The 21,029-nt window shown below is 50.5% G+C and overlaps 1 protein-coding gene across 1 annotated transcript in view; it reads right to left on the bottom strand.

Moving 5' to 3' along the window:
* BAZ1B (bromodomain adjacent to zinc finger domain 1B) overlaps positions 1 to 13,799 on the bottom strand; it is a 62,526-nt gene extending 48,727 nt beyond the window's left edge. The window contains exons 1-3 of the mRNA XM_056108252.1: positions 13,449 to 13,799; positions 4,068 to 4,184; positions 942 to 1,086 (exon numbers count right to left, since the gene is read on the bottom strand). Coding sequence (XP_055964227.1) covers positions 942 to 1,086; positions 4,068 to 4,184; positions 13,449 to 13,555 — 369 coding nt within the window. The 5' untranslated portion in view covers positions 13,556 to 13,799. The remainder of the gene's footprint in view (positions 1 to 941; positions 1,087 to 4,067; positions 4,185 to 13,448) is intronic.
* Between the last annotated feature and the right edge of the window lie 7,230 nt (positions 13,800 to 21,029).

Here is a 21,029-nt window from a genome sequence, read left to right on the forward strand (position 1 = left end):
ATAATCCCCTGTCCTGTAAATTATTAAGGGAAAAAAATCGCACATTTCTATCTGCAATCTTTTTGGAGGTTTGAGTCATACCTGGCACCATTTGGGTTATTCCTGAGTGTAGCCCCGAGTGCTCTGGGCATATATGTGGTGCCAGGGATCCACACCGGGCTCTATGGGGTGCAAAGCATGTGCCCTCGTACTCTCCAGGCACTGTTTCCAGTTCAAGCTTTTTGTGTACTGTCAAAAGCACTTGCCTTGTACACTAAGGACCCAGGTTCAATTCCGAAAGGTCCCAGTATCCCATATATAGTCCCCCGAGCCCCACCAGGAGTAATCCCTAAGCACATAGCCAAGCTGAAGCCCTGAGCACCACAGGGTTGGCCCAAAAACGAAGCAAAAAAGGGGCCTAATTTTAACCTATGATAAAAGAGTCAAATCACATTACTTTTTTTTAAAAATAGGTGTTGGGGGGCCAGAGACACAGTACGACATGTAGGACATTTGCCTTGCACACAACCCATTAAGTTCAATCTCTGGCATCCCATGTGGACCCCTAAGCACTACCAGGAATGATTCCTCAGCAGAGATAGACCCCAAACATTGCCACGTTTGGCCCAAAAAACACAAATGAACAACAAAAGATGCTTGGGGACCAAAGAGACATGACAGCAAGTACAAAGCTTGCCTTGCATGGGGGTGACCCAAGTTCAACTCCCAGTACCCCATATGGTTCCCCAAGTCCCACCAGGCATAATCCCTGAGCACCTCCAGGTTTGGCACAAAAACAACAGTTGCTTGGTACAGCGATAGTACAAAGGGTATGGCATACGCCTTACATGCAGCTGCACCCCGCCAAAAGTTCCCTGAACCAGGGAGGAAGTCCCAAGGAGACAGAAGTAGTCCAAACACTGAAATAATAGAAATAGTGAAAATGCAAAGTAGGTGCTTACCTCAAAATCACATTCTTCTCCCACAGCATATTTGGTCATGATCTCCAGCCAGGCAGAGTCTACCAGCTTCTCCAAGGAGGCCGTGTTATGGTGGACCATTTCCAGAACAAGCTTTTCATACCAGGTAGGGAACTCCTCCTTCAAGCTGAAGAAATCCATTATCAGTTACCAAGAAACCACAGAAGTCTATCTCCAGAGACTAAAGTCAGGTCAAAACAAACATTTCTTTAGCAAAAATACGCAAGAAGCCAAGAAACACCAGCTTATAAATCAAAACTGGCCTGCAGGAGACCCTGGGGTTCAACCCCCCCGAGCACTGCATGGTCCCCCTGAGCACAGAGCAGGGAGCAGCCCCAGACACCACCAAGGGTGGCCCAAAAAAGACAAAAATAAATAAACCAGAGCTGAAGTGAAGGTCCCAGGGTCTGGTGGAGTGCATGTTGTGTACGTGGGAGGCCCAGGTTCTATCCTCAGCATCCGCTCAGCCCATAAACCCCCAAGAACAAGAAGAACAACTCCCAAGCACCACGTCAAAAGTTTCTAAGCACAACTCCATGTGTGCTCCCCACTCCCCCCCCAAAAAAAATTTAAACACATGAGACACAGGAAGAGACGGGAAAATTTTGTTTTTGAGCCACACCTTGTGATGTTCAGAGGCTATTCCTGGCTCTGTGCTTGGGGGATCACATGGTTCCAGAAATCACTCAGGGCTCCCCACTTTTGCAAGCATGCACTCAGCCCCAAGTGGAATCCCTGGCCCAGTAAGGTGAACCTCCTTTCATTAGTCTTTGCAAACTTGTCTTGTTAGGTGTGAACTGTTCGCTTACATCTTTGGAACAGGAGACTGAAAATTTAGTGGATGAGCAGCCAGAGACTGTACAGCCGGCTCAAGCTCAATCTGGCCACTATAAGATCCCCTAGCACTGCCAGGAGTGGCCCCTGAGTTGGGAGAAGGCCCTGACCACTGCAGAAGGTAGCCCCCAGACAAAAATCTACTTACATTAAGTTGCAATCAATAAAATACTTTCAGGGGGCTAGAATGATAGTACAGTGGGTGGGGTGTTTGCCTTGTGTGTGGCTGATCGGGGTTAAATCCCTGGTACCCCATATGGTCCCGAGCTCACCTAGGAGTGATCTCTGAGCAAAGAGCCAGGAATATACCCTGAGTATTGCTAGGTGTGGCCCAAGAAACCAAAAAATAAAACAAAAGCATTCATTTAGCATTCACAAAACATGGTAAGATATCTAGAGTTTTCACTTCATGAATAAGGAATGGTTAATATGTTGAGACCATGATTTGAACTCCTTTTGCAAAGTAAAACATGGCGTGCTAGTTTTTATTTCTCAAACATTTCTCAAAAAGGGAATTTGCGGGGCTGGAGTGATAGCACAGCGGGTAGGGCATTTGCCTTGCACGCAGCCAACATGGCCGACACAGGTTCGATTCCCAGCACCCCATATGGTCCCCTGAGCACCGCCAGGAGCAATTCCTGAGTGCATGAGCCAGGAGTAACCCCTGAGCATCGCCGGGTGTGACCCAAAAAGCAAAAAAAAAAAAAGGGAATTTGCCTTACATGCAGTGGTCCCCAGTTCCATGCCCAGCATCCCACATGGTCCCTGGAATACCACCAGGAGTAATCCCACAGTGTAGGGGTAACCACTAAGCCTCTCCAGGAGTGGCAAAAAAAGTCAAAATAAATAAAGTACAGAGTAACATTTGCAACATTTGCAAAAAGCATATGTGCATCAAGATATTCATTGCTGGAACCTTTATGATAGCAGAAAATGGGAAGCAAATCAAATGAAATGGCGAGCAATTAGTTATCCAATTTCTGTTTGTTTTGGGACCATGCCTGGCTGTACTCAGGAATCACTCCTGGCCCATGGGTCACTCCTGGAGGGCTCAGGGGATCATACTGGGTGCCGGAGTCCGAACCTAGGTCTGCCAGGTACAAGGTAAGGGCCTTTCCCACTGTACTATCTCTCCAGTCCCAAGCGATCCAATTTTAATCAGGCTGCTAATAACTATGCTTTGGGTAAAGACTAGAATCAGTTACAAGATTCAAGCAACACTTCAACATGGTGAGGAATTCATCACGGTCATGGTCCTCCCGTTGTTCACCGATTTTCTCGAGCGGGCCCAATAACGTCTCCTTTCGTGAGACTTGTTGTTACTGTGTTTGGCATATTGAATACGTCACAGGTAGCATGCCAGGCTCTGCCGTGCCGGAGAGATACTCTCGGTAGCTTGCCAGGCTCTCCAAGAAGGGCGGAGGAATCGAACTTGGGTCGGCCATGTTGTCTGCGTGCAAGGCAAACGCCCTACCCGCTGTGCTATCGCTCCAGCCCAGGTGAGGAATAATTCTCAATTATTCTCATTCTCTGTTGTTCAAAATTAGACTGCTGCCCCACCTGACTGCTAAATTAAAACTTTATATTCCCTTTAATTAACTCCAGTTATCTGCTTCTCCCCAGTCTCAATCAAATCTGCCTGCCTTCGCTAACCTTGTCCTCCTCCTTTCACACTTTATTTAATCAACCATTCAGGGTGTCCCCAAATTTTGTTCACTCCATGAAGTCTTCCCTGGCCCTCAGAGATGCATTCTCTCTTTCGTGACGTCTCCCAGTCTCTCAGGGCTTACTCCTGGCTTTGCACTCAGAGACCACTCCTGGTGGTCAAGATATCACATGGGGATCACATGCTATATCATAAGAGATTATATCATATATCATATATCATAAAGAGATCAAATCTGGGTCTGCTGGACACAAGGCAAGTGCCCTACCCTCTGTCCTACTGCTCCGACCCCTAGATTAATCTTATAATCAGAAAAGATTTTCACATCACAAAGAACAGAAAACAACCTGTGCTGATATGGATGCAGGGAAAAAGAACCCCTTATCCATTGCTGGTACGAATGCTGCTGGTTCAAACCTTCTGGATAACAAAATGAACACTTCTCAAACAAACCCAGGTAGGCCGTGTGCAAGGCGGCAAGAACCTTAAGCCACTAGTCTATCGCTCCAGCCCGTATTACTTTTGTTTCTACAGCTTCCCTTGCACAGAGCCACACTTCCAGAATGTTCATGAGGCAAGAATGGTGCTAGAACTATTTCATTACTTACAGCTCGGCAACTTCTTGCTCCTCCTCCCAGGCTTCCTTGTGCGTTAGCTGGCTGCTCCCAGTACTCTTACAAGTCCAGATGCGCTCACTGTACCTTTCCAGGCGGGCTTCATACTCTCTGGCGGCGCTGGCTCAGGAAAATAACACTCAGGCAGCAGAGACAACCCACACATGCACGTTTTCCCTAAGAGTTTAAAACTCTTCCTAGATAATGTACAGCATAAGAGAAAACTGAAACCAGAGATTTCAACTTATAAATCCAAACAGGTTATGACTGCAGTATGATTAGAATGCTACGCTTTAGAAAAACAATATTAAAATTTTAGTACAAATGTGGTTTCCTTGATCCATCCGAGAACTACAGAGTGACTAAAAATTCCTAAGGAAAAAAATCAAGGCAAAATATAACCCAAGACTTAGTAAGAATTTCGAGAGAATGAGATGAGAGAGACAGTCCATCAGGGAGGGTGCACACCTTACACAATACAGGATCAAGCCCAGCACCCCAAGCCCTGCCAAGAGTGATTCCTGAGCAGAGTCAGGAGTGGACTGCCAGATGCAGTCCCCGCCCCCAAAAAAGACCAAAATAATAACCTGGCCACATGGGGGCTGGAGAGACAGTGCAACAGGTATGGCACTTGCCTAGTATGCAGAAATGTGGGTTCAATCCCCAGCAGTCCATATGATCCCCTGAGCACCACCAGGAGTAATCCCTGAGCCTATATAGAGCAAGGAGTAATATCTGAGCGTAGTTGAGTATCCACCCTCTCAAATAACAACAACAACAATAATAATAATCTGAGTGAGAAAATAGCTTAAAGCTAGTGCATGCCTTGCATGCTGATGGCCCAGGTTTAGTCCCTGGCACATAGTCCCTGGCGCACAACTGGAAGCACCCAGGTGAGCATCAAGCCGTAAATAATCCTGTGCATTGCAGGGTGAACCAAGGGGAAAAAAAACTCCCTGTGGAAGAGCTGGGAGTTTGCCCAAAGGATTGGAAGCATGAAGGAGGCTTGGCTTTGAGCCCTGGCATGGCACTCTACCTCCTTGAGCACTGAGACAGGATTAGCATTGAACATCTGAGTCAAGCCCAAAACAAAACTAAAATACCAGCAAACAAAATTAAGGAGTTGGGTAGGGGGGAGCAGTGTCAGAGCGATAGTACAGAGGGTAGGGCATTTGCCTTGTAGGAGGCTGACCCGGGTTCTGTCCCTGGCACCCCACATGGTCCCCAAGTTCTACCAGCAGTGATCCCTGAGGGGAAGAGTCAGGAGTAAGTCAGCTGAGCTGGGTGTGGCCCCAAAACCAACCAAACAAAAAATATCAGGCCCCCAAAATGTACAAGTCCCACAGGGAAAAACAATCCCAGAGCCTGGCTTCCACAGTGAAAAATCACTCCCCCAATGCAGATTTTGTTTAGCTTTTTAATTTTCCTATCAAAAGGGGAAGGAGGGGAACTTTTTTAACCTGTTTAAATTAAATACTTACAAATGATGTTTTTTTTTCTTTCAAATAAAATTCCTTCTGCCCTGTGAGGTTTCTCTCCCACCCTCTATCACAGAAATCACTGTCATCTGGTGACCTCATCCGTCCCTGAAACTTCCGCTCAGTCTCCTCCACTGGGATACCCACAACTCTATGTAAAAGCGTCACAAAGCAAACACTTCAGAGACTGCCTCATGCTTAATCCAAACAGAAATAAACCTTCATTCCTCCTCCAGGGTTTTCTGCATGGGAGTCAGACACTACTAACCAAGTGAAAAGCAGTTCTTTCGCTTGAGGGCTGCTTAAGGCCCTATGTCTGAGCCCCGGAAACATGTGGTCTCCACCAGTCTCGGCCCCCTAGCGAAGATCTACAGATGCTTCACTTGACTACAATGGCCACCTCCTGTCAACTCCACCAAATTTATTTCTGATTATTTCTAATTATGCTTCTGCCTACTTTAAGAGCTAGGAGATTCTCCGTGCACAAGCATCTGTCGTCTGTGATGGCTGCATCACCGGTGGGTCCAGCCTGTGAGCTCCTCTCAAGGTTGCAGATTCCCAGCGCAGGGCACCTGACCTGCCGCCAGCCTGTTCAAATGTTCAACCTCCATGAACTGTAAGGCAAAGTCACAGCTCCTCGAGCGCCCTCACAGGGCTAGTGAGGCAACTCTCTCCTGGGTGCATCCCTTACCAACGCACAAGCCTCACCCAGTCACCTTAGCCATGTGAAACTTCCTTCAAAAGTTTTAGGTGTGAAGGGCCAGTACGGAATGTGCCCCACCTCGGTTCAATCCCTGGTACCACATACACTCTGCAAAGTACCACCAGAAGTAAACACTGAGCACGCCTAGGGGTGTCCCAAATACATAATCAAAACGCAACAAATGTTTTTGTTAGTGCAGGGACTAGAACCCAGAACCAAGGCAAATGCTCTAGAACTGAGGTACCTTCCCAACCCTCTCCTTTTAATCTTTTTTTAAAACTTCGGGGTCTCCCCAGAATTCCTGGGGGACACTAGGGCTCCAACACTTAGTGCTGAGGGAACCATGTAGTGTCAAGGATCAAGCTATGGGCCTCTGCATGGGCCCAGCACTTCAAACTTGGGCTGGAATTGTGGCTTAGTGGCAGACCATAGGCCTAGAATGGGCAACCCTGGGTTCAAACCCCAGCACTGCAAAACAAAAACAGAAGCAAAGCTTCAATCTCAGAAACTCTTCAAAGCTTAAATCCTCGTCATATTTGGAGGAGGGATGCTCAGTGGGCCTGGGGTCCCCTCCTTGCAATTCTTGGCCATCCACCAGGGATAGAAGGGAGAGTCCAATCAGAAACAGCAGTATAGCGTTTGCCGCTGACAACAGCACTCCCAAGCAATACCAACAGTGATCCCTGAGCACAGAGTAAGGACTAAGATTTGAGCATCACCAAGGTCTACTTCCTAGCCACCTCCCCCCAAGTCACGTGAGTCATGAGATTTCCTCCAGCTTTTTCTGTCACTAGAAAGCACAATGAAGGGCCAAAGACAGTAAAAGAAGCGGTCAGGGCTCTTGCTTGCATGCAGCTGACCTGGGTTCAATCCCTGGGTTCATCCACACAAGGCCCCCGAGTTTCATCAGGGGAACCTTAGTACAGAGTTAGCATCAGTCCTGAGCACGACCAGGGCTAACAAAGCACAATGCAAACTTCATCTGCCCCTTCAGCCTGGGTTTTAGAATTAAAAAAAAAAATCTCTTCCCTATTTTTCTTCCATTTTGTTTTATCCCAACTATGACCACCTGAAACTGTTTTTTGGGTCACAGCTAAGCAGTGCTGGGGATCCCAGAGGTGCTCCGGGAACCATGAGACTCCAAATACAAAGCATGTGCCCGAACTCTGAAGCTATCTTTCTAGCCCAAGGAGCTTTTATCAAGGGGCATGAGGAGCGGGTTCGCACACTGCACTGTAAGAGGGTCAGAGGTACTCCCAAAAGACCACGAAGTGCTGGAGATCAAACACAGAGCTCCAGCATCACACAACCTAGCCAGATAAGCTTTCCCCATCCTAGAGTCTTGAATGTCGGTGGCTCATACTGTATTTCTACACACCTGAAGTTTGTGTCTCAGGATGAATGCCCTCCAACAGGAGTTGATTTCCTTTTAAGCACAGGGCCTCACCCAAGCAAGACCAAGTGCTCGACGGCCGAGCAATATCCCTAGCACTGTAGCTGAAAAATTTTAATTGACTGGTCATTTTAGTTAATTCCAAATGTCTCGCATTACAATTTCTGTAAGTCCCCAATATTGAATAGTTTGGCTTACTGGGGGGAGGGGGGTTCGGAGCCACACCTGTAATATTTTGTGCTCAAAAATCACTCCTGGGAGGGTTTAGGGGACCATGCAGGATGCCTGAGATTGTACCCAGGTCAGCAACGTACAGGGCAAGTGCCTGTACTAGTTCTCCAGTTCCAATACAGAACAGTTTTAAGTTTACAGAACTCTTCTGGTTTTTAAAGACCAAATAAAGCAACAATAACTGAATACTGAAAGGAAGACTGGAGACAGAGAATAGAGGTTAAGGTACTTGCTTTGCATGGGGCTATGGCTGCAAAAAAGGGTTCAAATCCAATCACCACATACAGTCCCAAGAAACTCGGTGTGGCCCAAGAAGGGGGAAGGGAGGAAATAAAAGGAAAAAAAGAAAAGCCTCCTGGAAGAATATTAAATCAAATGCCTCTAAATCGCATTTCAGATTTTACGTTACTCTCAACCCTTTTACAGCAAATGCCAACTGAGGTTTAATGTTCCAACAACTACAGCAGAAGTAATTAGACAAAATGTCAAAGCTACTCCTTTCAAAGTAATGGATGGGGCAGCAGAATTAAAAATGATCAAATATTTTCAAATTCTTGATTAGAGGTTCCCAAATTTATTTGACCTACTCTGGGGTGTGGCAGGGGAGGGAGATTCACTCAGTAACACTCTGGAAACCAAACTTTATTTTCATGCGTGTCACACCCAGCGATGTACACGGGTTACTCCTGGTTCATGCACGCAGGAATTACTCCTGGCAGTGCTCGGGGAACCATATGGGATGCTGGGAATCAAACCCGGGTTGGGCCGTGTGCAAGGCAAACGCCCTACCCGCTGTGCTATCACTCCAGCCCCTGGAAACCAACCTTTAAATGATCAAGGCCTCCCACCTGTGAACTCTGCTACTACACCCATCAACCCCTCCCCTCTACACACAGAGGAGGGGAGGGGTTGATGGTAAACCCCCACCCCTGCCCCTGGGGGGCAGCATCCTACCCACCCTGTGAAGCACTGTCCCAGACTAACTCCTCATGTGCCCATTATCCCCTAAATTCAAAAACTGCCTGAGGGACCACAGCAATAGTAAGGCAGGTCTGGCACAGTCTTCCACAGGTCAACCCTGGTTCAATCCCCGGCATCTCATATAGTCCCCCATCCCCACAAAGAGTGATCCTGAGCACAGCTGGGTGTGGCCCAAAAGGAGAAGGGGGTAAAAAAAAGCTGTCTGCTTCCCATAACAAGCCACTTTATTCTCTAGCCTTGTAAGGACTTTCTTTATAAGCACTTGCTCGCTTGAGGGGAAGTGGCCCAGAAAATGTGGGGGTTAAATAAACATAACTATAAACCTAAGAGTTTTAAATGGAAGGATTAAAGCACCCACTCAAGACTCTCAAGATCTGCCTTTTGGGGGAGGGGGCTAGAGTGAATAGAGCGGGTAGGGCCCTTGCCTTGCTCGTGGCATCCCACAAGGTCCCCTGGGGCTTCTAGAAGCAACCCCTGAGCACAGAGCCAGGAGTAAACTCTTCCAGTGTGCCCCCCCGCCCTCAAAAAAAAATCTCTAATCTGGAAAAATCTACATAGTAAGTCAGTATTCTGGGGCCATATAATATAGCAGGTGGGGTGTTTGCCTTGCACACACAGCCAACCAGGATTCGTTACCACCATTTGGTATGGTCTCCTAGGCACGTCTGAAGTTAATTCCTGAGTGCAGAGCCAGGAGTAAGCAAACCCAGGAGTAAGCCCTGGTGTGGCCCCAAAACAAAACCCGCAGTGTCTCAACTGTCCATAAAATCTTATCTTGCAAGGGGCTGTAGGATAGTACAGTGGGTAGGGTGTTTACCTTGTAGGAGGCCAGGTTCAACCCCCGGCATCCCACAGTCACCCAAGCACTGCCAGGAATGATTCCTGAGTGCAGAGCCAGGAATAACCCCTGAACATCACTGAGTAAGACCCCCCAAAAAGTAATAATAAAAATATTATCTTGTAATTTCAACTATACTCCAACTCCTAAAGCATGTTCTAGTCTCCCATGCTTAGAATCAGGTTAGCTGTTTATGCTAACATTTCCTTTTCACTACACCATCTGAGTTTTCTTTTTATTTCCTTTTTTTTTTTTTTTTGTGGGTCACATCCAGCAATGCTCAGGGGGTTACTCCTGGCTCTGCACTCAGGAATTACTCCTGGTCGTGCTCAGGGGACCTATGAGATGCTAGGGATTGAACCCAGGTCAGCCGCGTACAAGGCAAACACCTTACCCGCTGTGCTATATGGTGCAGTCCCACCACCTGAGTTTTCATACACGAATGCTACAAAGATTATGGCCCCTAAGCTTTAGAATTCAGATAATTAAAGCAATACAACTAAACATTCCCTCTATAGTTCTCTGCCTATAACTTCAGTTTCTCCTTGCCATCCACCTTGTCTTAAATAGTGTGCTGCAGGCCAGAAAGTATAAAAGACGAGGCACTAGCCTTGCACACTGCCCAGCAGGGGTCATTCCTGAACAGAGAGAGAAATAAGCCCTGAGCACTGCTGGTCCCTAAACAAACCAAAGCGCCAATAGTCAGTGTACCAGCCGACTGTCCAGCAACTCCAGTAGGAAAGATTCTGACAATTCATTCTTCCACGTCAGAAGGCTGTAGTGCTTGCCAAAGAGAATGACAGAGGATGTGCTTTCCTTCCACTCCCTTAAAAGAAGGTGGACCGGGCGGGTAAGGCACTTGCACTGCATACGGCCAACCAGAGTTTGATCCCTGGCACCCCAAGGGCCAACCGAGCCTCACCAAGAGTGATTCCTGAGCACAGAGCCAGGAGTAAGCCCTAAGTACAGCCATGGCCTCAAAACCAAAAGGAGAAAAAAAGAAAGGTAGATTGCCAGGAGAGTTGTTTTTCTTCTTTTCCATGAAAAGGGGATGTAAGTCAAGTAAGTGTGGGTACTTCTGAGAGACTGTCTTGCCTCCAGTATCAATCTAGAAAATAATATGAGTTAATTTCAAAGCTACAGCTCAATAAACAGCATCACTGATTCCTAATACCCAGCCACTAAATTTTGTTTCATCTGGGGGCTATATCTGGCAATGCTCTGGGGTTACTCCTGGCTCTGAACTCAGGAATCACTCCTGGGGGTGCTTGGGGACCCCCAGAATGGAATGCTGGGGATGGAACAAGGGTCAGTCCCATGCAAGGCAAAGAGGCCTACTCTCTCTCAGGCCCCATAATCATTAAATGTATCATTCACAAATACACTGTAAGTTTAGTGAAGATACACAATGTCTTCAAGAACTTATCAAAAAACACACTATTTGGGGAGGTCAGGAGAGATGGTACAGCAGGTAGGACACTTGCCCTGCATTCGTCTGATAGGGTTCCATCTCTGGTACCCCATATGATCCCCTGAGCAACACCATGAGTAATCCCTGAGCAGAGCCAGAAGTGAAACCTGAAAACCAAAAAGTGTGGCAAAAAAAAAGTCAATAAAATACAGCATAAATTTGCTGAAGAATATACTTATAGTCAAAAGATATTAGAAAATTAAAGTATCAAATCCTATTAAAGCAGTTATAAATACGAATTAAAAAGTAACAATACTTCAAATGCAGCGGTCAAACAACCACACACTTGCTCTCCTCAATGAAATCACTAACAGCCTAATAAAGAAATATGCCAACCCCCAACCACAGCCTGCAATTGTTTCAAAACCATCCTCAAAGTGCTTCCACTTGTAGAAATCCCCAAGGGGGCAATTGCCCTGGGTGTAATACAACTTAAGAATTCCTTTGTTAAGGATCTCCAACTACTAGCTGAACACATTTTAAACGTGAAGAACTGTTCCGAAATACCTCTTTTTAGAAGACCTGTCCTTTCCTTAAGAGAAACTGCCCCACATATATCACGTGAACGGTTTCCATCACCAATAGAGAAAGTCGGCCTCATGAGCTCAAAGGCAGAATGCGCCCACTACAGCCCTGCCTGGTTCCCTGTCAGAACATTCTCTAGCCCACGTTTCTACACTAGAACCAGAGCTGGGAAGGAAAAAAGAAAAAGAAAATCAACATCTGGTAAGATTACACATGCAAGGATCAACGGCTCAAAAGATGGCATTTGAATGACATTATAAAGGGATCGGCAGATTCCCAAATCATTTTTTTCAAGTCACTGTTTTTTGGGAAAAAAAAAAAAAAAGAGCCGAAGGAGGGCATCTTCCAAATAATCTGGATTTAGCAGAGACAGACGACTTCTCTCGCCCAACATTTCAAAAATCCTAACAGACAAAAAAAAATGCTAAAAAGTCACTACTTCTAACTCCCGACATAATAAACAAGTCCACCTGGACCCTCTGGGCACAACTGCCAAGCCAGGGGGTGGAGAGCCAGGGGGGCCCCAAGAGCCACTCCAGTTCTGACAGCCCCCGGGTTTATTCCTTCCAAAGCCTCCCGCAGGCAGAGACCCGCTCTGGGGGGTCTTTGTACGGAAGCTCCCTGCAGGGGGTCCGGGCTGCCCCCAGTGAGATGCTCTCCTACAGAGTTCCTAGCACCGATCCCAGAGAACCGAAACCAAGCGATCCAAACGAACTCCCAGGCAAGCGGACTCCAGAAACCGAAATCGAGCGCCTCCAAAGAGGAAGCCGGGGACGCAAAAAAAAAAAAAAAAAAAAAAAAGTCCCACCCCACCGCGCCAGGAACCCACCCCGATTCCGACACCGACCTTTCCGCTGGGGAGCAGCTTCAGCCGGGAAGCAAGCGGGGCATCCCTCCAGAACCGGCAACTTGCGAGCCGCGGGCTCAGACGCCTGCGCGAGAAGAAACCAACCAGGACCACGAGCCGCGTCTCCCGCCAGCGCGCGCGCGTCCCCCGAGCCCACCCGAAGAACGCCGGCGGCGCGAGGGCCCCCCCCCCCCGAGCACCCCGTTCATTCGTTCTCCCGGGCGGCGCACCCCCAGCTCCGCCCGCACCGTGGCCGTCGCCGACCAGCGCCCGCAGGCGGGCTCGCGCGCGGCCGCATCGCGCGCGAGGGAACTTTTCCCCCCGGGTCGGCGATCGCGCTCCCGCCCCGGGGCCTGTCAGTGGAGCCGCCAGCCGCGCCGCCTCCTCCGGGCGGGCCGCCCCGGGCCCCCGCCGAGCCGGAGGCCCCCCTCGGAGACGCCTCCCGAGGCCGCGCGGGTGCGATTCCAGAAACTTACGCAGAACCGTTCTCCTCCTTGTTATTTTTTTCCCTTGCACCCCCCCTGCTAAAAGCGCCGCGACAGCCAAGCCAAGCCACCCCCGTTCCCCGTCCCCGGTCTCCCCCCTCCCCACCCCAACCCGCCCTCGGATCGGAGATACTTAAGGAGCCCGAGAAGGGCCCGACCACCGGCCGCGCGGGGGGCGACGCAGGGGTCGCGCCGGGACAGCGAGGCCCCGGGGACAAAGTGCGGCGGCGGCGGCCGGGGGCGCGGGGGAGAGAGATGGAGGGATGCAGGCGCGGGCTCGCCCGGCCCGGTCCAGCCCGGCCCGGCCCGGCAGACGCGGGGCGCAGGCCCGCGCGCTGACAGCTGCCGGCCCGCAGCCCGCGCAGCCCGCGCAGCCCGCGCAGCCCCGACCCTCCCTCCCCGCCCGCCGCGGGCCAAGGATACTCCCGGGTGCGGAAGGCCTCCTGCGTGTGCGCGATGGTGTAGAGCGGCTCCTCGCCCGGCAGCGGCTTCACCAGCGGGAAGGGCTTGCGGCCCAGGAGCGGCGCCATCGCGGCGGCAGCAGCAGCAGCAGCAGCGGCGGCGGCGGCGGCTCCGGCTCCGCGGCGGACGCCACACTAGGCCCCGCGGCCCCGAGCGAGCGCCTGGCGCCCGGGGTGGGTGGGGGAGGGGAGGGGTGAGAGGGCGGCGCGAACTCGGCTCCCTCAGGGCCGGCGCGGCCGCGGCCGGGCCATGGGCCGGGGGCGCCGAGGGGGACGGGACTCGCCCGCACGCCGCGTGGGCCGCTCGGTCAGCCTCCGGCCAACCTCCGCCGCGGAGCCCCCCCACCCCCGCGTCCGGCAGTCACGACTCCTGGCTCAGCGGCACCGGAGGAAATTATTGAAAAATGGCGGGAGATTCCCCTCCTCCCCCCCGCCCGGGCCACGCGCACACTAACTTGCTCCCCTGTGGCGCCGGCGGCGTACGGCTCCCATAGGCGGGGAGCGGGTCAGCGCCCGCAGCCGATTGGCTCCGCGGAGCCGCCGCTCCGGGCTCGGGCCCCGCCCCCTTTTCCTGCCGCGTAGTTGGGTTGCAGCGCACTAGAGGGCAGTACGGAGAGGTGAAAGGTCACGTTATATAAGCGCCAGTGACAGGCGCGCGGGCTCGCCCGCCGCCGAGTGGGAGATGCGTCACGCCGGGAGGCCGAAGGGCCGGGAGCCGAGAGAGGTCAGGCCCGAGAGGCACCCCGACACAGACAAACACTGCGCCATCTGTCACCGACGGCGACACCGACATCCGGGTACCACTGTCCGTGCGGCGCGCCGGAGGGAGGAGGGAGAGCGCGCGGCCAGGGGCTTTGTCTTTCCGCTCTTGCTCCGCCCCTTTCTTAAAGGCGCCGCGCGCTCGGCCACGCCCGGGGGCTTGTGGGTGGGGCGGAAAGGAGGAGGTATTGGCGCGAAGTCACCCCGGGACCTGGCCCGAGCACAGAGTGCGTCTGGGGAAAGAAAGCTCGAACCCCCCGCCTAGCTCGCCCCAGAGCTGACTTCCTGGGGCCGGGAAAAGTGATTGAGATCTGCGTATTAGGATATTTGTTCCTCTGGCCTTGCTGCAAAGTAGGGTTTCCTTCGAAAAACATGGAAGAGCATTATAAGCTAGCTATTAAAAGATGCATCTTCTCGTTCACGTAGTTCATTCATTCACTAGCCCCTACAATATTCCGAGCCCTGTGCTGAGGAGGAAAAAAAATGAAACCCCCAGCCTGCCTGAAGAAACAGCCGACAACGGAATAATCACCTTTTTTTTGTTTGTTTTTTGGGGGCCACACCCGACGATGCTCAGGGGTTGCTCCTGGCTCTGCACTTGGTGATTTACTCCTGGTGTTGCTTGGGGGACCATATGGAGTGCCAGGGATAGAATCTGGATCAGCAGTGTGCAAGGCAAACACCCTCCTCACTGGACTATTGCTCCGCCCAAATAATCATAATTCTATGTGCTGCATGCAGCATGTGCAATAAGAAGACAGCAGGAACTGCCTGGAGAGTGATGGCTTTTTAGCTGGTTCTCCAAGCCAACTCCCCCCAGGTACATCCAAAGTCGGTTTGACTATCCACTACCATCGGAAACATACTTATTTGTAATTCTCTCCCCCTTCACTTGTCTCTTTCACACTTCGAATGGGATGGAGTAGGGGTCCTTGAAATCAATGCCAGGACCTTGTTTCTTTTCTGCTCACCTCAAGTTAAAAGATAGCACACCTGGGCTGGAGCTGGTATATACAATTGGTAGGGCACTTGCCTCGCATGTGGCTGATATGGGTTCGATCCCCCCTGCCAATTCATATAGTCTTCTGAGCACCCTGAGTAAACTCTGGGTGTGGCCCCAAAAACATAAATATACCTACCCCCTAACCCCCCCACCACTAAAAATTATGAATTTATTCTTAGACACCACCTCCATGAAGCCTTTCCTGATGAGAGAAAGTTGCTCATCTTAAGTAATCATTTCTAAGTAAAGGGTGTAGGAGAAATCTCAGGAACAAGTCATCGGGGTTGACTATACTGGAAAGATTCGTCCTCACACTTCACAGGCAGATAAATGAGGACAAAACGTCTAGGCAGAGGGTAAACTTGAGACAATGTGCCAAAAATGTGGGGGGTGGGGGCGGGGGTGTTCAGAGCGATTGTCCTGCACTTGCACAGACTGACCCAGGTTTGATCCTGCGCAAGGCATATGCTCGCCTGAGCATTGCCAGGAGTAACCTCAGCATAGCCAGGTGTGGCAAAAAAAAAAAAAAAAAAAAACACGGTTTTGAGGCAGAAAGTTTCGAGAGCGGAGAGAAAAGGAAGTAACCACACTGGTGCCAACTGGTTGTACTGAGTGCCTGAAAGGATGGTGCTGAGGGGGTTGGAAGCAAGACCACAGACTGGAATGCAACCACATTTGCACTAAACCTAATGCACGTGGGTTAGAGAGGTACAGATGAGGTGACTAATGGTATTTGCAGGGCAGTGGACTCCAGAACCATCAAAAACAGAGAGATAGTTCAGGGAGGTAAGTACTTGACTGATTCAACCCCCTGAGCACAGAGCCAGGTGTGGCCACTCAAGCACTACTAAGTGGAGACAAAAACAAACAGAAACAAACTGGAAAATATTTGTTCTTGTTGAAAAAAACCCCCAGGGCTGGAGAGGTCCTTTCTTTGCAGCTGTGGACCCTGGTTCCATCCCCAGCCCCACTGGGACTGATCCCTGAGCATAGAGCCAGGAGTGGGCCTGAAATAAAACAAAAATTTAAAAAGCAGCCCATTGCCCATTGCCCAAGAGTCACATAAATCAGTTGGGTTGGCTATGGACTGAATCCAGCCTGGGTCCTTTTTGTTTTTCTTTTTTGGGTTACACCTGGCAATGCTCAGGGGTTACTCCTGGCTCATGCACTCAGGAATTAATCCTGGCAATGCTTAGGTCGGCCACATGCAAGGCAAATGCCCTACCCGCTGTGCTATCGCTCCCGCCCCCAGCCTAGGTATTTGATGAAGCAGAGATCAGAAAGTGAAACAGCCTGGATGGGCCCAAGGTTTAGCTAGAGAAGTCTGAGGTGCCCTACTGAGCCGGAAACACAGCTAGAAATCCTGAGGAAGGAAGTGGAGATTAAGTAAGCTGGAGCAGAGAAGGAAGCACTGTCTGTCAGGAAGCACTGTCCTCCCGTTGTTCATCGATTTGCTCGAGCAGGCCCAGTAACGTCTCCATTGTGACACTTGTTACTGTGTTTGGCATATCGAATACATCGTCATGGGGAGCTTGCCAGGCTTTGCTGTGCAGGCGCGATACTCTTGGTAGCTTGCTGGGCTCTCCGAAAGGGGTGGAGGAATCGAACTCGGGTTGGCTGTATCAGCCATGTGCAAGGCAAACGCCCTACCTCTGTGCTACCGCTCCAGCAGAGAAGCACCTCCCAAAATAAAGGTAGAGGAGGTGATAATAAAGATCAACAACTGTGCTTGCCTGCTCTATGATCTCTCCAGCCCCCAATAATGAGTATCTTTAAAAATGTTTTAGGAGGGGGCTGGAGTGACAGTACAGCGGGTAGGGCGTTTGCCTTGCAGGCGGCCGACCCAGGTTCAATTCCCAGCATCCATATGGTCCCCTGAGCAACGCCAGGAGTGATTCCAGAACACAGAGCCAGGAGTAGTAACCCCTGAGCATCACCGGGTGTGACCCACCCCCAAAAAATGTTTTAGGAGACTCAAGAGAGAATTCACAGCATATGGGCCCTCAGGCATCACCAGGAGCAACCCCTGAGCACAGAGCCAGGGGTATAGCCTCCAGAGCAAGCAAACAAAGCCGCCAGAGTACAGGGCCTAGGGCACTTGCCTTGTATGTGGCCTACCAGGGTTCAATCCCCAGCACCCCGTGTGGTCTTCTGAGCCCCACTAGGAGTGATCCATTAGCACAGAGCCAGGAGTAAGTCTTAAGTACAGCCAGGTGTGGCCCCCAAATTAAAAAACATTAAAAACCACCCCAAACTCCCCACTCCCCCAGACAACTATTTTCAATCTGGAAAGTGGGATTTTTGTTTTGTTTTGGGGCCACACCTGGCTCAGGACTTACTCCTAACACTGCTCTCAGGGATAACTCTTGGCAGGGGTTGGGAGAACTTACAGGGTGCTGAGGATTGAACCTGGGTCAGCTGCATGCAAGCTCCTAACCTCTATTATTGCTCCAGCCCCAGGGCAGTTTCCTGTCCTTTTTTTTTTTTTATTAATCTCTAGAGCTCCAAACAGAATACATTATAGTGCTACGAAGCTTTTCAGTTTTATTATTTTTTGCTTTGGGACCACACCCATCAATGCTCAGGGGATACTCCTAACTCTGAACCCAGGAGTGGTGGTGTTGAGAGAACATATGAGATGCCACCGATCGAATCTGGGTTGGTTGCATGCAAGGCAAATGCCCTACCCACTGTATTATCACTCCAGCCTAATTTTCGGTTTTAATATTAGCTGGTGGCTTTTTTCAATGGATACTGGAAATTTGACTCTCTTTTATTCTCCACAAGTAATTCCTTTACAAAACTATATTACTGGGCCAAGGACATGGCTTCAGGAGCCTTACCAGTTAAGCACGAAGGAGTGGTTTGCTCCCAGCAGGCCACCGTCCCCTGTGGCGCTGCTGAGAATATCACTGAGCACAGAGCTAGGAGTAGCCCCTGAATACCAGTGGATGGGGCCTAAAAGTTTTGTATATACATACATATATCCAGTAGTCGTTTATTAATGTCAGCCAGAGAGATAGTACAGGACTTTTTGGTTTTGGTGCCATACCCAGCAGTGCTCGGGGATTACTCCTGGCAGGCTCAAAATCAATCCCAGGTAAACTGCATGCAAGGCAAGTGCTAACTGCCTCTCTGACCCTTCCTTTTATTTTGGGAACGGGGGTCACACCCAGCGGTGCACAGGGCTTATTCCTGGCTCTGCACTCAAGGATCACTCCTGGTGGGGTTCAAAGGACCAAATCAAATGGCAGGGATTGAACCTGAGTTGGCTAGCAAGGCAAGAACTTCCCCACTGTACTCTCTACGGTGGGCTATTTCCCTGGCACTCAGCTGACTTCAGCTTAATTTCCAGTAATACACCTGGTCCCTGAGCACTGCCAGGAGTGACCCCAGAGCAAACTCTACGCACTACTGGGTTGCCCCCAAAAGTTCCATTTCCATTGCTCCCTTCCCTTTGTTTTCAGTGATGGGATGACAGGGGTTTGCACACTATATTTTGCTGTGGTGCTGGCACTTGACCCTTGGGGTCCTTAGAAGCTGTAGCAGCTGTGCCTGCACACGTATTTGCTGGGTGGCACCCTCTTTAGTTGACGCACACAAGGTTTATTTTTGTTTTCGACCATCCCTGTGGTACTCGGGTTATTCCTGCTGGATTTGGGGGACCCCATGGAATACCAGGGATTGGGCCCAGGTTGGCTGCATGCAAGGAAAAAGCTCTGTCATCTATCTCTCGGACCTCTGAAGGTCACATTTTGTTTGTGTCGCTTGCCGTGGTCCTCCTGTGGCATGCTCTGGTGCCCACATGAGGGTTGCACCCCAACTCTTTGCTTCAGGGCAGCTGGAAATCCCTGTGGCACTGGAGTTGCAGGGCACTAAGTTGTGGACTCACACAGCAGAGCTGCCTGGATCACACTGGATATCTGTGGGACCCCCGTCATCTAAACTGACCATGGGGCTGGAGCAATGGTACAGCGGGTAGGGTGTTTGCCTTGCATGCAGCCGATCCGGGTTTGCTCCCCAGTATCCCGTATGGTCCCCCAAGCACCACCAGGAGTGACTCCTGAGTGCAGAGGCAGGAGTAACCCCTGAGCATCACTAGCGTGAGCCAGAAAGACAATAAATAAATAAACTGTGACCACGGACTTCCGAGGCAGATGCTCTCAGCCACTGTGCAATGCCTGCATGCCCCGGCCTGAACTCCTCAGGAGACTATCAATGAAGTGGAACCAATATTGCCAGTGATGGGGCAGTTTGGGCCACAGCCCTAGCATGCAGCCAGCCTGGATTCAACTCCAGGTACCACGTGGTCCCCAAGCATTATAGGTGCAGCCCTGAGAGGAGGCCCCTCCTGCTCCAGGGGTGTGGCCCTGTGGGGGTCCCTGGCACCACTGGTGTGGCCCAGGTATCCCTGGCACCTCAGGGTCTGAGCAGCACTATATCCTTAGGCCCTTACATTGAAGCTCTTCCCAGTCGGCCAAACTTCACCAGTGGGGCCCTGGCACCCAGAGCACTACTTGAGAGGCAAAAAAAAAAAAGAAAAAGAAAAAGAAATTGAGGGGATTGGATAGTACAGTAGGACGTTTTCTGGCATAAACTGAAATTAGGTCTTGGTATGCACAGGGAATGCATTCCAGCCCTGTGAACTTTATTTGGGGCAGGGGACACACCCAGTGGTGCTCAGGAGTTACTCCTGGTTCTGAGCTCACTGTCCTGAGCATCCCCATATGAAATACCAGGGATTGAACCCAGGATGGCCACATCTAAGTGCCCCACCTACTGTACTAGCTCAGCAGCCCCCCCCCCCCGCTTTTTTGGTTATTTTGATCTTTGGGCCTGTATGCTTTGGGGCTACTACTGGCTGTGCACTCAGGAATCATTCTTGGTGATACTTGGGGGACCCTATAAGATGCTGGGGATCAAATCCAAATTGGCTATATGCAAACACCCTAACTGCTGTACTATTGCTCCAGTGCCTTTTCTTGTTTTTTTCAGATCACACCCAGCAGCACTCAGGGGCTACTCTGGGCTCAGTGCTCTAGCGGGAACATATGATACTGGGGCTTGAACCCAGGCTTCCACCATGCATGCGTGTGCTAGCTAGCCCTTTAAGATAGTTTCCCACCCCCATATTTTTTTTTGCCTCCCACCCAAGCAGTGCTCAGAAGGTCCGGCGGCCCCACCAACATTTGAGGAATTACGTGGTGCTGGGAATTGAGTCTTGCATGAGTCCTAACCACTGCACTGTCTCCCCCCTCTACTTCTCCAATGTTCACATTTTATTTTAGGGCCACACCCAGCTGTGCTCAGAGATCACTTCCGGAAGTGCTTGGGGTGCCAGGGATCAAACCCAGGTCAGCAATGTGCAAGGCAAGCACTCTCCCATCTTTTGGGGAAGGGGTCACACCCAGAAGTGCTTAGAGCTTACTCCTGGCTCTACCCTCAGGAATTACTCCTGATGGTGCTGAAGGTACCATATGGGGTTTCAGGGATTGAACCCAGACTGGCCACATAAAAGGTAAAAGCCCTCAATCCCCCACCTCACATTAAATTTTGTTTGGGGGCCACACTCAGCAATGCTCAGGGTTATTCCTGCCTCTCCAATCAGAATTGCTTGGGGGACTGTGTGGGATGCCAGGATCCCAGTGGCACTGTACAAGGTAAGTGCCCTACCTGCTGACTATCTCTCCAGGTTCCCAACCCCATGTTAAGTTTTGTAGATAAAACAAAGCAGGATTAGAGACAGAGCTCAATGGACTAAGCACACACTTTACCTGCAAG

This window comes from Sorex fumeus, unplaced genomic scaffold, assembly GCF_029834395.1.
Source record: "Sorex fumeus unplaced genomic scaffold, SorFum_2.1 ptg000199l, whole genome shotgun sequence".
Classification (NCBI taxonomy): domain Eukaryota; kingdom Metazoa; phylum Chordata; class Mammalia; order Eulipotyphla; family Soricidae; genus Sorex; species Sorex fumeus.